Here is an 18,074-nt window from a genome sequence, read left to right on the forward strand (position 1 = left end):
GTCATAGGGACCACTCTCCAGTGAGGTGCACTTCACAAACATGCTTTCCCATTCCTCAGTTTCCTCTCACTTTATTTTTCTTAGTTTCATTATGACATGGAATTTTAAATAAGCAGTATTAAATGGTGAGATATCTTTGTAAAAAAAGTTTTTACTTCATTTATGATTAACTTAAGAAATAAAAACATTAATGTGCCTGAAATTTTAACCTCACTACTTATATTATCTAACTGATTAATACTGAAGCCCAAGAAAGCATTATGTATGTAAAATGTTTTGGTAAGAATAGAATTGCAAATAAAGCTTTTAATGATATAAAATTATACTTATTATAACCATTAACATTTTTATATATATACATTTAATTTTCAAACTTCTATTTTTAGGTATTTTAGTAAACAGGAACTGAGAGAATTATTTACCTTCGATAATCCACACTATTCGTCTACCCAAGTTCATCTTGAAGAACTGCATGCTAATGAGCGCAAAACTGATTCCTCTCTTGATGAACATATTGCTTTTCTTTATTCACTGGATATTTTTGGGATCAGTGACCATGATCTAATGTTCACCAAAAAATTTCAAGAAGAACAGCATGGAGAGAGTGAAGACAGTGAATATATCAGAAAACAGGTACCACTGCTTTTCTGTGGTTTCATCTTATAATTTCTGATTTCTAAATATATGGGGCATCTGAAAAATTACACTTAAAATTTAATGTTAAAATTTCTTTGTTAACTCACTTTTTTTTACTACGTCCTTTGCAGTCATTGAATAATATATGGCTATTACACTTTGTAGGGTCGGCTTTTCTTTTACAGTTGTGTATAGAGTGGTATCTGTAGAACTAAAGACTGCATGGGCGTGTGCACTTACACATATTATGATCACCTCCTGAGTGTATATAACTGTCATTCATTTGGAAATGTTGATCCTTCTCCCCCCCCCCAACTAGGATATTGGCTTAATTAAAAGTTGTGCAGGATTTTCTCTCTAACAAATGATCGTTAGCAAACCCCTAGTGCAGAAAAATGTCATAAAACTGATTTTGCAATACTGCTGTACTTTTCAGTATCTTTCAATGATGGACTAATATCAATTGTGATTAGAAGTAGGAAAATTATAAAGAGCCATTTTAACTTTAAAAATAAATCTACTATAACTATGAACAGAACAATTTATTTTTAAAGTAGTTATAATATTGATAACCAGGATTTATTTTATTTTTTCCCAGAAGCATTTGCAAGTGCTTCTGGGAAATTGGCATGCATGACTAAAAATCTGAATTTATATTATGTAAGAAAAGCTATTCTATGATTATAATATATTACTGTTCTGAGTAACATGCAGTAAGTCCATCTTACACAGCTAATTCGTTATGAAGGTTTCCTTGTACATCCAACGGTGCTTAAATGCTATCTGTTTTTTGACTCATGTTTGTTTTTGATGGACAATTAAAGTGAAATATATAATGTACTTAAAGTGTTAAAAAAGTAGCAAGTCCCAATTTTTTTTTTTTACAAAATATCTTTATTAATCATCCATATTTTGATGGTCTTTTTCAAAGTACTCCCCATTTTAAGAATGACCTCCAGTTTCTTTACAAATTCTGATGACTGAAAACGTTTTTGTTGCAGTTCCTTTAACTTTGGAAATATAAAAAAAAAATTGCAATGTGCAAGATTGGGACTGTAGGGCAGATGAGGAATACATTTTACATTAATGCTAGCTAAGTACTCAGTGACAGTATCAGCAATGTGAGTTCTCACATTGTCATAATGCAGCATCCACCCACCTGCATGCAGTTGTGGTAGTTTGCGACAAATGTGATTCTACAAAGTGCATTACAGTTCTGTAGTAAGGTCCCATAACAGTCATATGATGTGGCACAATATACAGTCTGTCCTCGTATAACACGTGTTTGCATTATACGAATTCGATCATACACGATTTATAAATAGGGGAACGATATCTTATATAACACGAACCGAATTTGCTTATGCACGATTCGCCTTTGTGTTTACAAGAAATGGTAGTTGAACGCCGCGGAATCACCACAACTGAACACAACACAGTAGGAATGAAGAGAAGATTCTGAAATTTTGTTTTTATGATTTCGTGGAAGGGGAAACACATTTAACATAATAACGTAAAAATCAACAGAATTTCAGCTACTGTATCGGTATTATCGCAAATGTAATTAGATCGACTTTTACTACCCGTTTATAACAGATTCCACTAGCAGGAACCACCAATAAACCGGAAACTGCAAATTGTTTTTATTGTTTTATGGTAGTGACCTCCAGAAATGTGCTTTAGTAAAACATAAGCATGTAATATGTGAGAATAGTGTGTTTTTGCGTTTACTGCATTGTTTATTCAGTTTGTACACGGGCGTTGCATCGTTTATTCAGTTGCTACTTGTTCACTGTGCGTTTATGTATATCAAGCTTGCCTCCTCATTTTTGTTCAGTTTATAATTGTGCTCTATTCTCAAAAAAATGAGTAAAATACTTGAAAAGTGTGAAAAGGAAGCGTTCTGGTGAAAATACTTCAGAGAGAAAAAGAAAAGCAATATCAATAGAAGAAAAATATGAAATTGTGAAACGCTTTGACTGGAATGAGAGAACATGCGATATTGTGCGTGCTACAGGCCTAAATGAGGGAACGCTGAGAACAATTAGAAAGAATGCAGAAAAAATAAAAGCAACTTTCATAGCAGGAACAACACAAAGTGTAACAAAATCAGTTAGATCAAGACACAAAGAACTGGAAGAGATGAAACGTCTTTTATCTGTTTGGATAGAAGGTCAAACAAAGAAGAGATCAGGAACAAGTTTGCTTACGATAAAAGCAAAGGCATTGGCAATATTTGAAGACCTGAGAAATAAAGATGAAAACCCTCAAGAAGTGCCTCCCTTTACTGCCAGTAGTGGCTGGTTCAACAATTTCAGGAAACGTCACGCTTTCCATAATGTGAAATTATCAGGTGAAGCTGCGAGTGCAGATGATGCAGCAGCAAAGGCATTTCCGCCGATACTGAAAAAACTAATTGAGGAAGAGGGCTATACACTGGACCAAATTTTCAACTTTGATGAAACCGGACTGTATTGGAAAAAAATGCCATCATGAACATATATCTCAAGAGAGGAAGCACGAGCTCCAGGCTACAAGGCTGCTAAGGATAGGTTTACCATCATGTTAGGAGCAAATGCAAGTGGCGACTTGAAACTGAAGCCTGTTATAGTTTATCATGCAGCCAATCCACGAGCGTTAAAAGGGATCACAAGGACTACCCTGGGTGTTTACTTTAGGAACAGCAGAAGAGGGTGGATGACAGGGCAGATCTTCACTGAACTTCTACTACATGTGTTTGAGGATGTGTTTCGAAGCTACTGCAAAAAGAAAAATTTGGATTTTAAGATTTTAATTATTTTGGACAATGCACCAAGTCACCCTCCAACCCTTGCTGAACTGTCACCAAACAGCAAAATCCTGTTTTTACCGCCTAACACAACATCTCTTATCCAGCCACTTGACCAAGGAGTAATTGCTGTTTTTAAGCACTATTACACAAGATGGACATTTAAGATGCTGATAGCAGAAACAGAGGGCGAAAATGCACCAACAGTTAAAGACTTCGAAGCGATTCAACATTAAGAATGCAATTTACATAATTGTGGAGGCCTGGAACGAAGTGACAAAAGAATGCTTACATGGTGTTTGGCGGCCTCTTTTACCAGATTTTATTCGTGATTTTAAAGGCTTTGATCCTGTAAATGAGCTTCCTAAATTAAAAGCACATTGTGTTGCCCTTGCAAAGCAGGTTGGCTTTGAGGAATTGGAGGAAGATGATTTAGAAGAGTTGCTTCAGTCTCATGAAGAAGAACTTTCAACTGAAGAACTGCAACAACTTGTTGCTGGAGGGCAGGTGGAAGATGAGAAAGACGAAGTTGAATGCCTGAACGCCACCATAAAACCGCTTTCTACTTTAGAGTTATCTTCAGTTTTAAATTCATTTGAGAAAAGTATGCAATGGCTAGAAGATAACGATTATAATGCAGAAAGAAGCAGAAGAGCACTTCATACAATTCGATCTGCTTTGGAGCCATATAAGCAGCTGCTTTGTGAAAGGAGGAAGATTGCGAAACAACAGAAACTAGATGTCTTTTTTATGAAAACACCCAAGAAAGAGACAGAAAATGAGCCGCAGCCCTCTAGTTCTGGTGTGACCACATTTCGTCCAAAGTCCTCATCGGCATCTCCTCCACCTCCCAGTTCCGATAATGATGACAACCTGCTGCCACTTTCCCCATAATTACGCTGCTTCAACCCCTTTCCCTCAAGCTGTCTTCATTTACTTTTAAGGTAAGAATCTAAATTTAAATGATTAAATTATTAATTTTACATTTTTCAACTGTAAGTGTTTTATTACGATTATTTATTGTGTTTGGTAATATTTTGGTTAAAAATGTGTGTCCAATCTTGGGTGGTCGGCCCCTAACCCTATTTTTTCCATAGGGCCTGTTGTTTATATTACACGATTTTGCATTGCACGAGGTTTTCTAGGAACACAACTATCGTGTAATACGAGGACTGTACTGTTAAACCATTCCTTGAATTTCAAAAAAGAGATGACCATAACCTTTCCTACAGAAGCCACTTTTTTTTTTTTTTTTTTGTGTTAGCAATGCTTACTCTCTGAATCGAAATGATTAAGCCATATCTCCATCTGCTGTTATCTCCTTGTGCAGAATGAACTTCATCTTCAGTAACCATCCATTGCACCACCTGACAAACCTCCATGCAAACTTGCCCGTTGCTCAGGTGTGAGTAGTCGTGGAACCCAGTGTACACAAACACATGCCATATGTAATTGGTCATGGAGAAACCATGCATGCTTGCTACTGATATTCTCAACATCTTTGCCAGTTGCTTTATTGCTATACAATGATCTTCTCTCACAATGAAAGAAGCAGTGTTTATGGTTTCTGTGGTGACAGCAGTGGTTGGAACTCCAGGACTGCTGATTTATGTGGTTGAATCACATCCACCTTTAAACATTCTAAACCAACTGTGAGTTGTGCTATATGGAAGTGTAGATTCACCAAAAGCCTCTTACATACACTTCAACTGTTTTTGAGATGGAAACAAAATTTGAGAGCAGTATACTTTTCCTTGTGTCACGGCCATTATTATATAGGTTAAACCGAACAGGCATAAACTTGGCTGGCCGCCAAGGCAACAGTCTTACACATGAGTCAACTGCGCAGTTGCTATATGATGCAGTTTGTTTGGTTTGGTCTTAAATTCCGTAGCTCAGCTGAAAACAGCAAGCAGTACAGTTGTTCATGAAAAATTATGATCATTCTTTATTGATCAGCCTTTGTATATACTTACCATATTTAGGTTCTGGATCCAGTCATAATGATACTGTGTTTCTATTCACCATGTTAATAAGTCTCCTATTATTGTTGGTTTGTCAATTTAACTGATACCTTAAGTTTATTAGGTAAATTAGATTGTTAGGAGTATTGCCAAATGCTATACTCCTAACATGAGGCACTCGCAAACATGTCTTTTTGTTCTTTGTAACCCTAACCTCTGTCCTTTTATGTCCTTGAAAAATCCTCCATAAATGCTTATGGCATTGCTTTCTCCAGTTGGATATTGGATTAGTTCCAGCTCTCTATTACTATTATAAAAAATAATAATAAATAAGTACATAAAAATTCAGGCTGACTGGAATAAGTTGGATATTCAGTTAATTCATTTTTACCGTAATTAGAGCAATGTGCCAACACATCGGTAGCAATGTAATAGTACTCACCTACATCAGAAGCAATGTAGTAGTAGTGACTTTGAAACACTGTAAGGCCTGTATTTAATTGTTTAATGACAACTTCAAATTAACATTAATCAAAGTCTCCCTGTACTTATTAAATAAAAGATCGGTCTTCCTGTAAACGTGAAAATCTCAGTGTTACTCGGCTATTCCATTTTGAGGCATTGACCAAGAAATAGTATAGCGTGCTGTTGTGGTGTTCCTTGATTTGAATGAAAGTCTTAGCTGCAAAATAGGCCATTCTGCATTTGAGCAAAAATGGTTTCATAATTGTGATGCCCCAGCAAAGCTTCGTGCACCTATGGGTTCAGTTAGTCTAAGCTTTGATTACATTTTTTAGTATATATTCAGTTTCATTGTTTTCAGTTAGTTGTCATAATTTTTAAATTGCTATTATACAGAGGAGTATTTTTAATGCTCATTTTTTAAGCAATGCTAAAAATAATTCTAGACAATTTTTTCTAGGTTCATATGGCTCAACAGCTTGTACAAATAGAAGCTACTCAGAATTTGGAGGACAACAAGAAATCTGGTGGTTATGTTCGTCCTTACACTCTTCCTGTAAACACTTATAAAAAAATAAGTAATCCAGGTACGCGTATTTCGTAACATTTGTAACATTAATTGTTGTTGTAAAAAACATCATTAATTCTAATTGTGACTAGGGTCAGTTCAAATGAATGATATTCCAGATTGCAGGATGTGAATCAATTACCTTCTCTTTAAAGGGGTTTTTTTTTTTTAATCATTTTTCAGGGAAACTAATGGCTTAAAAATGTTCAATTGTGTCTTAATTTAAAGAATATAGAAGACAAAATGCATTTACATGTTTGAATGTCAGTAATTGACTACTGCTCCTGCTTTTCTGGGGGTGAGATGGGTATAATATAGATTGGGTTTGCTTGTTACACATTGCCTGATGTAGCTGAGTGGAGTGTAGTTCAAGCCTACATGACTGCTAAATGTGATTAATTATTGTATTTGTGATTTATTGCAAACTCCTCTGGTCTGGTGGTTGTGCCAGAGTACAAACAAGATGATTTCATTATCTTACTACTTATTTTCATTTAATAAAAACTGAACTTGAAGTAAAAATTGTTATTTGTTTAACTGTATTATAAGGAATATATTTTGTAATTTCTTATATCAGTTTAAATTTAAATAGAGGATGGGTTCCTTCAGTTTCTTCATCCATTTTGTTATAAATAATCAGTATTCAGGAATGGGAAGCTGTTTTTATTGTTTCTAAAGTCATTTCATGGTTCTTCTAGGAAATCAGGTAGCCCTCCAATAATTATTATCTCTGAATGGATTGAATAAGCTGAATGCACTGTAAAATTTGTATAATTCTCATTTAAATATTAATAAACTTCTAGTTTCATTGTGTTAGATATTCATAAATATATGATCAATAATTTAATTTAGTCAATAGAAGAAAGATAACAGTAGTTTTCTGGAGAAATTCAGTAAATTTTTTGCACATCTTTGATTGCTATGTATAAAAAAATAAGCACAGTATATTATGTATTTGTATATATCTTCTAGAGAGAGAGAGAGAATTTATATTTTTGGATATTATTCGATGTTTAATTCTTATAATATAATCTAAACAAAAAATGAATGACATTTTACTTTTTTTTTGCATTATTGTTTTCAGTAAACTTCATAACCAAGCACGAACTGCTCTTACTATGTGTGCTAATAACTCGGGGATTTTTTTTTTTTTTTCTTTTGGCTTGTGCAGCATAAGCCTCAAGCTTCCTTGCACCATGTAGCTAATAATAATAATAATGATCAACAGTCTGTGTCACTTTAGAACAGCTGAAAGTGGTAGACAAGAAAAATGCATAGTGTTTGGTTACATCTGAAAAATATATGCTTTATTACAATAGCCAAATTTTACTCTGGCAACTATATACTAAAATAATAAATTAAAAAAAAAACAAAAAACAACCCTGATTTTCAAGATGCTAGAGCTGTTTAATTCAAATGTGGAGGATTTTATATCCTTCATCTTTTAACTTGGCTCAGCAAAATTGTATTGAAAATGAGAGAAAAACTTCTGAAGCAGCTTCATGGTTAATCTATTCCATAAATAGCAACTTAATTTATGCTAACAAAAATACTGATCTAATTCCACACAACAAGTTAATTTCATAACTGTAATCAATTGTACGAGGGTGGTTCAATAAAGAATCGCCCTCACCTACTTCCACATATCGCAGAGTCATGATATTTTGTGTGTAGCATCATACATATCTCTGTGCTAAAGCTGTAAATTTTCAGCCCTGTGTCTTAATTTGTTTTTCTCTTACAGAGCTGAACATGTGATGAAGTAGCATCATGGACAAATTTGAAGCCAGAGCTGTAATCCGTTCTTGAAGGGGAAATCTCCTAAAGAAATCCACGAGGAGATGGCTGCTGTGTATAAGAATGAAGCCCCATCCTGTGGCATTGTGAAGCACTGGCATAGTGTGGTCAGACATCGGTAGAATTTGAGCCCATTCCAAGTCTTCCCCATTCAGCCATTGATGACAGCATGATCAGAAAAGTGGAGTCGTTATCCTGGAAGATCGCCGGATATCTGTGCATGAATTGTCCCAGGAGGTGAAGATTAGTGTGGGCTCTGTTGAAACAATGCTTCATGACCAACTCCATTTAAGGAAATTGAGTGCAAGATGGACTGCTTTTGTTGACTGGTTTCCAGAAGGCTGATCGACAACAGAAATCACAAGAGTTGTTAGCCCTGTGCCAAAAAAAATGAGGAAGACTTTTTCTCTCATCTAATCACTCATGATGAAAGTTGATACACCATTTCGACCCTGAAAGTAAAAAAGCAGTCCATGGAATGGCGACATCATGGTTCCCCACCCCGAAGAAGGCAAGGGCCCAAGTGTCAGCAGGAAAGGTCTTGCTGACAGTGTTTTGGGATGCGAAAGGTGTAATAATGACTGATTACCTGCCGAAAGGTAGAACAATTACAGGTGCCTATTATGCCAATTTACTCACAAAATTATGAGAGAAAATCAAAACATGTAGGTGTGGCAGAGAGGTGGTACAGAAATTGCACTATTCCCGTTTCAGAGTGTATCAGGAATACGCCATTTCTGGAATAGCATCTCATTGTGGACTGTGCTGTGGGCAGAGAAAGGTGGTGGATGAACATGGCCATCGACATCTGTCTTGCATTATTTCAGCCAACCGGAGAGTGACGGTGGCACAAATCACCGCCGACTTCAATGAGGGAGGTGCCAGAAACGTCTCCACTAAGACCTTCAGGTGGCATGCTGTCCAAAAGGTATGAGAATGCTTCAAGACATTGCCCCAGTTCACACTTCTGAAATTGCAACAACACAAGCGGCCACTTGTGGATATGAAATACTACCCCATCCAGCTTACTCACCCGATCTTGCACCATCGGACTTCTTGTTTCTTTCCTTCAAATCATTTCTTCGGGGGACTCACTTCCCTGACGACGAGACACTCGTTTCTGCAACAGAGTCATGGTTCAGAGACCAACCTCACCACTTCTACAAAAACTGTATCCGTAGCCTCATCCATCAATGGGAAAAATGTGTAAATCTGCACGGTGGCTATGTAGAGAAGGACTAAAACCTGTGCCAAGAATCAACAGGCTAGTACCTCTGCAGCTAGGTCAGGGCGATTCTTTATTGAACCGCCCTTGTATATTGATAAAACTCCACTTACTTAAACACTGGGTGTTTTTTCTCTCTCTCTCTCTCTCTCTTTCTCTCTCTCATTTTAATACTGTTATGAATTTACAAAATCAGTGGTAGTGCGAGAAGAGAATTTTCACCCTTTTTTTTTTGTATGGATTACAAGAATTAAATGGCGCCTCCGTAGCCAAGTGGGCAGGAACAGCAGTGCACACATGCTTCTTGATTAGACTGGGGTTTGAGCCTGTGACTATACGGAGGATGCGGAAAGGTCAGGGAATGACCACTGCATATCCCCGGAGCAATATGGCCTTAGTTGCTAATGCTCCTAAAAACCAAAAAACAAAAATAAACAGCAAATAATATCCCAAAATATGAATACTCTCTTCAGTAGGTATGCACAACTGCACATATTAAACAACACAATGCATTATTTTAATGCTTAACTTGTACACTAAAAGGACAGAATTTATGGGATACCTGATTCCTGGGCAAGCCAGAGGGGTAACGCTGTCACCCCTCTCGCTTGTGGATGCACCCACCACTTGGCAGGTATGTTGGTACACTGCATTCATGTAGACGTGAATTCGATGTCAGTGTGGATAAACATTGTGAGTTAACCGACTTTGAAAGAGGGATTGATAGTGAGTGCCCAATGCATGGGTCACTCTATCACAGAGGTGGTACAGAAATTGCACTATTCCCGTTTCAGAGTGTATCAGGAATACGCCATTTCTGGAATAGCATCTCATTGTGGACTGTGCTGTGGGCAGAGAAAGGTGGTGGATGAACATGGCCATCGACATCTGTCTTGCATTATTTCAGCCAACCGGAGAGTGACGGTGGCACAAATCACCGCCGACTTCAATGAGGGAGGTGCCAGAAACGTCTCCACCAAGACCTTCAGGTGATCATTAGCCGCAATAGGTTATGGGCCACCGTCCCACCAGTGTCCCATTGCTAACACCATGACATGGGACTCTACGCCCCAACTGGGCAAAAGAACATCAGCACTGGACCTTGGATGATTGGAGACGAGTCTCTTGGTCTGATTAGTCCCATTTCCAGGTATTTTGAGCATATGGGAGGGTGCATATCTGGCGGAAACTGCACAAAGTTATGCAACCTTATGTCAACAAAGAACTGTTCAGTCAGGTGGATGGTTGGTAATGGTCCGGGGTGTGTTCAGCTGGCACATGTTGGGACCTCTGGTACATCTAGATGCATCTCTGATCAGTTCAGTTTATGTGTCCGTCCTTGTAGCCCATCTCCATCCCTTCATGGTCATCGTGTACCCACAGGGCAATGGACTCTTCCAGTAGGACAATGTGCCTCCCCCACAGAGCCGTGGTGGCCAGAACATGATTTGAAGAGCATTCTGCAGATTTTACCACCATGGAATGGCCTCCCCTTTCACCGGACAGGAATCCTGTGGAGGATCTTTGGGATGCTGTGGAAAGGTCCGCTCAAGCTTTGGATCCTCCATCCAGGAATGTGACAGAATTATGGACAACGGTGCAGCAAGCATTGAATGAAAATACCTTTGGAACGTTTTTGTGAACTAGTGGACTCAATGCCTAGCTATGTGACTGCCCTTATCCAAAAGGTAGACCTGCCCGCTACTATGTAGGTATCCCATAATTTGTGTATACATGACACTGCATGACTATTATGATTATGGCTGCAAAAATGAAACTCGGCAATCTTTGTTATTACATAAATTGTAAAAGATTTCACGTGCATCGTGAATTCCTTAAGAATTTTTTTTTTCTTTTTTTTTTTCTTTTTTTTTTTCTTCTTTTTTTTTTTGTCTGAAGTACATTTATTATCATTCTTTCAAATTGAATGTGCTAGTGAAGATGTGCATCACCTGTCTTAGGAAATGAATTTCATGAAATTTTATATTTTATCCCTTTAGAAAGAGTTGTTGAGCCATCTCAAATTTCATTAAAATCTGACCAATAGAAATTTGATTTCTTTTTTTCTTTTTTTTTTTCTTTTTTTTTTTCTTTTTTTTTTTTTTTTTTTTTCATATACATATCACATGGTTATCCATATAATGTATATTGTAGCTGAAGAACTGGATATTGTTTGTTGCCATGCACTGGTTGGAGGAATAAATGGGCAATGTGACAGATGCACAGAAAAGAAATTTTCTTAGTTCACACAAGTCGTGCTTTTTCTTTCTTTTTTTTTTTTTGTTGCAAATCATGAATTATTACTATTTGCCGACATGCCTGAAATGTAACAAACTGCATACATTAACTGGTTAAAGCTGATACTGTCAAGGAATAAGTATAGAGATTTTAATATGGCTGAGCACCATGCAAGGAGAGATCATTGATTGTAGTTATTCAGTTATAAACATTTCCATTATGTCAAGAACTGAGAACCTTAAAGCCAGTGATGTGGCATCCCATTCCATCTTGGAAAGTCATATTTGTAATCTAAAACCTTGAGAGTCCTTAGAACTTGTAATGTCCAAGGTCTTAGTGCTGAATTAAATGCCATTAAGAAATCTTGAATAAAAAAAATTATACTTCTGAGTTTTATAACAGCATATTTTACAATCATATAACTTTCACAAAAGAATTATATATAGTGCTCACATCTAAAGCAAAAGCAGTCAAGTCAGCTGGGATATTTTAAGCTATGATATTCCGAAACTTCTAATGACTGCATCGCTAGAGAATCTTTTTCACTTTCAGTGGAGTGTATTACTGATTTTGCTGATGAGTTACCCCATTCTCTTGCAATTCACAGCAAGTGTTGATTTTCAGGAAAGTATCATATTATTTTTGATTTATAAATTCTGCTGTTCAGTAATCAGTTTGCCCTACCTGCAATCATGCTATTGATGGAGCTCATGGGTGAAAATGCCAGAGCAATGCACATTGCTGTATCTGAGCTCAGTCTTTGAGAAACCTCCCTATAGAATAACTGCAGAATTTCTGTTAATCATATTAGCAAGTGAATTATAAAGTCTTTATGCATTTTAATTGTAAAAAAAAATCTTCCCCCAGACTCAGAATTTATACTAAACAGATAGATTATACTAGTTAAACCAAATATCTAGATTTAATTGTAGACAAAAACTGACCTTTCTGGAACACATACATTATATATAGCTGCCAACTTCCTGGCTTTATGGTAGAGAATCTGGCTTTTACTTGATTTGACCCCTTCTCCATCTCACAGTCATAGTAGCATTTTTGTCTTATTTACACACACACACACACACACACACACACACAAAAAGGAAACTTAAATTTTTTTTTTTTTTTTTTTTTGTTAATGAATATGACCATGTTAAACACCTGAGAAAAGTTTGCTGTAAGTTGTTCAGTTAGCCACACACACAAAAAAACCCCTTTTATTCTGCAAGTTTTTCATTTTCGATGTAATACGTATGGCCCAGGGATGATGCATTCTCTCAGGTTTGGAAAGCAATAAAGATTAATAAAAGAAATTATAATTTATTAAAAACTAATATAATTAAAGATCTATTTTCAACGAAAAATTTTATGCACTTTCAGCTCCTAACTCACATTGTCAATATAGTCTAGAATAATAAGAGCCAAAATAAAATAAACCCTTTTCCCTGTCAATCACAGTTACAAAAGACCAATGAGAAACAAGTGCAAGCACAATGTGTGTTGAAAAATCAAAACTGGTTGGCAGTAAAGCTTCACCATAAGGTCCTTTTAGCAGTAAAAAATAAAAATTTTAGTGCAAGTTTACGTGTTGTACTTGTCAAGGTGATTTGTATGCCAATATGATCCAATGAAGTGTTACAACTTCAAATATTTAATATGCTTATTGCAGAAGCTGAATGGCTATGAATAAATTTTATAAATTGCAGACTAGTTTCAGTGGCTAGCAGCTTTATTGTTAATATATAAAACCAAAGCATGTTTTCTTACAGCAGTCAAGTTTGCTAGCTGCAAACAGAATTCATAGATAGTAAGTTTGCCTGACTGAATTATCAGAAGTGTTAATTTAAATATTAGAGGCAACTCTCGGTGTGAAAGTGTATTGATGTCTAGTGGCACCAGGGGTTTCCCCCATCTCCGTGTTGCTTTCATTGTGGGTGTACCAGATCGCCGGGAATGATAGAGATTTAAAAGTGTGTGGGCTTTGTATTTGTGTGATGTAGTGTACCATTGTTCATCTGGTCGTTTAGCCGCTGGACCCCTGCTGAGGCCCATTGTTGCCCAACTTTCGCCCCGTGGAAGCAGACCAGGAATCCAGTAGACGTAGTTACTCTGGCAGGGCCATGTAATTTCTTGTGATTTCGGCAGCTAGGACCTAAAAAAAAATTTTTTAACTAATCAATTGTGTGAAGCTGGTGTCACTTGAATTTGAAAAATCCAAAATATGGGCAAAAGGTGATTTGACATGTTTAAATTTAGGTGTGTGGGGCTTTTGTTAGCGTATAGATGGAGAGGGGAGAGAGAGAGAGACTGAAGACTGGGGGTGGGGGTAGAAAGGCAGAAGTATGGGGCCAATAGAGGTGTCCCCAGGTTTCAATGGTGTGGGCCCATGCACCACCAGAGAAGAAAAGTGGGGGTGGTGAGGATGGGGAGGAGATGGAAAACACCATCCCCTCCATTCCCCCCAGGGAAATGTAATTCTAAGATGCAGGGGGCTAGGGTGCCCTCTTCAGGTTGCCATATGGCATTTGACAGCTAAGCTGCACTTTGTTTCATCATTTCTAGTTGGATCATTGGCAACTCTCGGTTTACAAACAAGTTCCGTTCCAAGATGCTGTTCGTTGTGTGTATCATTCCTGATATTGCATTCCTGAGCTTTTGCGATACATGTCGTATACGTTAGCAGCCATTTTAAAGCATTAAAACCGTGTACTAAACACCGAATGGTCTATACAGTGTTTTATTATAATGTATGTATGCGCTATGGTTTATCGTATATGGTACGTAACGTAAAAAAAAATAAGAAAAGAATTAAAAAAAAAGATATTGTACTTTTTAATTTAAAACAGAAAGAGTTACAAAATAGAAATAAAGAAAATGAGTACTAACATATATGTACTGAACATAACATTGTATTCAACTTTTTCTCGCAGTATCTTCATCAGAGTTCAATATTTTCCACATAAGTGACACTAGATGCAGATGAGGTAGATGGAAGGCCATCTTATAATGAAGAAACAGCTGGGTTTTCCCTTTTTTTAAATGTTTTTATAGAAGATTGCACAGTTAGTTTCTTTTTTTCTTCAAAAATCTCACTGTAGCATTCTAGACAGTCAAAATGCCTCTTTTCACTTTTGCAATTCTTTCCATATTTGTGTCTTCTTAAAAGCTGCAGCCATTTTCTGCCTTGTAAATGTTCTGGGAGGCTGTGGAATATCAGGTTCTTCTGTTACTTCAGAATTTAGATGCGTCTCTATTTCATCAGTTAATTCCTCAAAATCTGAGTCCATCGAGAAAGATCAGTCAGGCTCATTTTTTGCTGTGTGTTCGCAGTGCTGCTATTATCCGTTTCAGGTATCTTTGTGACTAGAAGAGAGAGGGACTCTGGAAAAGGGAAGCTTCCCTTTTCCAGAGCCTAAGTGAACCAACAGTTGACCATCTAAGATAACCCAGGCAAAGCAAGTGATGATCCTATTATATTATAATAGGGAAAATTGCCGATTTCTTTCCAATGAGAAAACATTCTACACAGTGCGACATGTAAACCAACAGTTTTTTTAATGTCTAGATTATTTTTATTAACCAAGAACAGTTCAGTATAATTATCATATAATAATTTTCTGATAATTATTGTAATAAATACTTTTTTAAAAGTTTATTTAAATCTTACAATTATGTTCACTATACCTTTGGCATTTCGTTTTATAAGGAACTCTATCTGTTGGCAACTTTAAGAAATTTTGAATGAATTGGGATGTTCGTTATAGCGAATGTTCATAAATTGAAAGTTTGTAAACTGAGAGTTGCCCGTACTTAACACTTCTGAAAATCCAAAAAAAAATAATAAAAAGGTTGTGTTTTTTTTTTTTTTTTTTTTAATTATCTCCAGCTTTTTGAAAGTTAGCAGCTATGATTGTATATGAACCAAATTCATGAGGAACCTTAACATCTTATAAACTCTCTTCTCCATTTTTTGAAGAGCCAACTACTATTTTTTATTTAAATTATGTTGAAATTTTGTTCAATCAAAATTTCAAAACTAGACTCCAAATGGAGCCTTAGTAGCTGATAACCATTAAATCCCAAATCAGCAAACTAACCATGTCCCTTTTAAATTATTACCATTATGGAATAAATTAAAATATGTTGCACTCTGTATAATTTTTGTAGTAACTATAGGCTATTTGTGTTCATGTATTATATTTGCAGTATAGAAAGAAGTAAAATATATTTGTGTAACCTAGATTGTTGAATAATTGCTCCTTGATCTAAACAATTAAAGAATTTTTCATTTTTTTAGATCTGTATGTGCCACCAACATTCCCCGAAGTTCTTGATTTAGAAGCTATTAAGGCCAACCAGAGAGATATTGATGATGATGATAATAATGACAATAGAAGCTATAATATGGGTAATGAAGTGGTAGACATCAGTAATACTAGTTTTGCAACTCCTTTAACACATACCATAAACCTAGAACAGAAACACAATGTGGAAGAATCTGTAGATCAGGATGAAGAAATCTTTAACAAAAGTTTTGCTAATATGGCAGTAACTGATAATCATGTTGAGAGAAAAAATGAAGAACACCGTAAGACTAGTGTAATGAATGAAAGTAAAATGATAAACAGTGTTTTCGTTGATAGTCAAGAAGCATACAGAAGTTCAACTGCTGAAGCTTTGTTAAAAGAAAGAGCCCATTCAGAAAAAACTTCAAGTGGAACAATAACTTCTGAGCAAGATAGAAAAATACCCCAGGAAGCCAGGAAATCATTAAATAATCCTAACAGAGTGAGTATCAGCTCGATTTGATAACTTAAATTATATTTTATTACTAATTTCAGAATAAAACATTATTTTATTGAAAAAATTACAAAATTACTTTCAATGCGGCAGTGTTTGATTGGGTCAATATAAATTAAATTCTTCAGAAGAAATATGCCCAATCTGTGACCTATTGTCTATTTGCAACTTGCATGCAACAAAAAAGTAATACTAAAATAAATAAAAGGGTTAAAAAAGCTATAATTATGTTTTGTTTTTGCTAAATTTCAGAAACAAAATTTTATTGAATTTTACATGCCATGATGACATACTCCCCACTCTTTAATTAAAGTGGAAAAACATTGTAGCATTGTTTTTTTTTGTTTCCCCCCCCTCAGTATATATATCCCCTTGAGTTTAATATATACATGCCTTTCATTTTTAATGCAAATGGGAAATACTAAAAAAAAACTTTATTCTGGTCTCTTGGTGAGTGGGGAAGGGAGCCTTTTACAGCATCCTTAACATCACCATCTCTTGGGTGCCCAAGCAGGCGATTGTTCTCCTTATGTGGCATGTAGCCTATTGAAAGAAATCCTTCCACATACCAAAAAATGGTAGCCATGACCTTCCTAGCAGAGGGTTGAGCCCTTAATTTTTTTGGACTGTGTATGGACCCCTGTTTTGTTTCCAGATCCCGGTGAGGAATCCATGTAGAGCAGATATCATCTTTTAAGGGCACGTTGTAGAGCAGATATCACCTGCTGACGTTGTAGAGTGGATATCATCTTTTAAGGGCACAAAAGGTGATATAGTTATACACATTGGCACTAATGATATTAAGAGTAGGAGACCGGCAGAATTACTTAACAATTACAGGTCACTGTTGAAAAAAAGCCGTGAATTAGGGTTGAATTTGAAAGTGTCTGCAATTCTGCCCAGACACAATAGGAGGGAGTATATGATGAGAGCCTTGTCAATCAATTCGGCCCTGGAAAGATTGTGCAAGGCTGAAGGGGTAGAATTTTTTTCAGCCTGGTCTGTACTTGTTAACAGGAGAGACTGCTTCTACAGGGATGGGATACACTTAAATAGAAAGGATGCAAGAATATTTGCTGATGCTATTGAGGCAATGTTAGGTGGGTTGGAAAACTGCTAGCTTGGGGGGGGGGGGATACAAGGACTAATAGATTAACAGTAACCACTGGCAGAGGTGAAAGTGATCCTTGCAATGCTTCTATTGGAATGAGCAGAAGCCTGGAAAACAAGATGCAGGGTATTTCAGAGACTGCTGGGAGTCATTGCGGTTTGTTATTTGGTTTTTAGGAGCATTAGCAACTAAGGCTGTATTGCTCAGAGGATATGTGGTGGTAATTTCCTGACCTTTCCGCATCCTCCGTATTTGGTGGTGACCACGGGCACGAACCCTGGTCGAATAAAGAAGCGTGTGCTACGCACTGCTGCTCCTGCCCATCTGGCTACGGAGGCGCCTCATTGCGGTACAAGTAAACACATGGGTTGTGTTAGGGTAGCTAAGAATAGGAACAGGTGCATGTATACTTGCGTGTACACCAATGCTAGGAGATTGGTAAATAAATTTGATGAATTTGAGGTATTGTTGTTGTTGTTGGGATA

The 18,074-nt window shown here is 36.5% G+C and overlaps 1 protein-coding gene across 1 annotated transcript in view; it reads left to right on the top strand.

The window, feature by feature from the left end:
* LOC150086032 (DNA excision repair protein ERCC-6-like) overlaps positions 1 to 18,074 on the top strand; it is a 306,101-nt gene that overhangs the window by 229,026 nt on the left and 59,001 nt on the right. Inside the window, exons 14-16 of the mRNA XM_090374774.1 lie at positions 387 to 633; positions 6,311 to 6,437; positions 15,976 to 16,466. Of these exons, the coding sequence (XP_090230900.1) occupies positions 387 to 633; positions 6,311 to 6,437; positions 15,976 to 16,466 (865 nt within the window). The remainder of the gene's footprint in view (positions 1 to 386; positions 634 to 6,310; positions 6,438 to 15,975; positions 16,467 to 18,074) is intronic.

The sequence above is a fragment of the Mastigoproctus giganteus genome, chromosome 5 (genome assembly GCF_048544385.1).
Source record: "Mastigoproctus giganteus isolate SK-2022 chromosome 5, ASM4854438v1, whole genome shotgun sequence".
Classification (NCBI taxonomy): Eukaryota; Metazoa; Arthropoda; class Arachnida; order Uropygi; family Thelyphonidae; genus Mastigoproctus; species Mastigoproctus giganteus.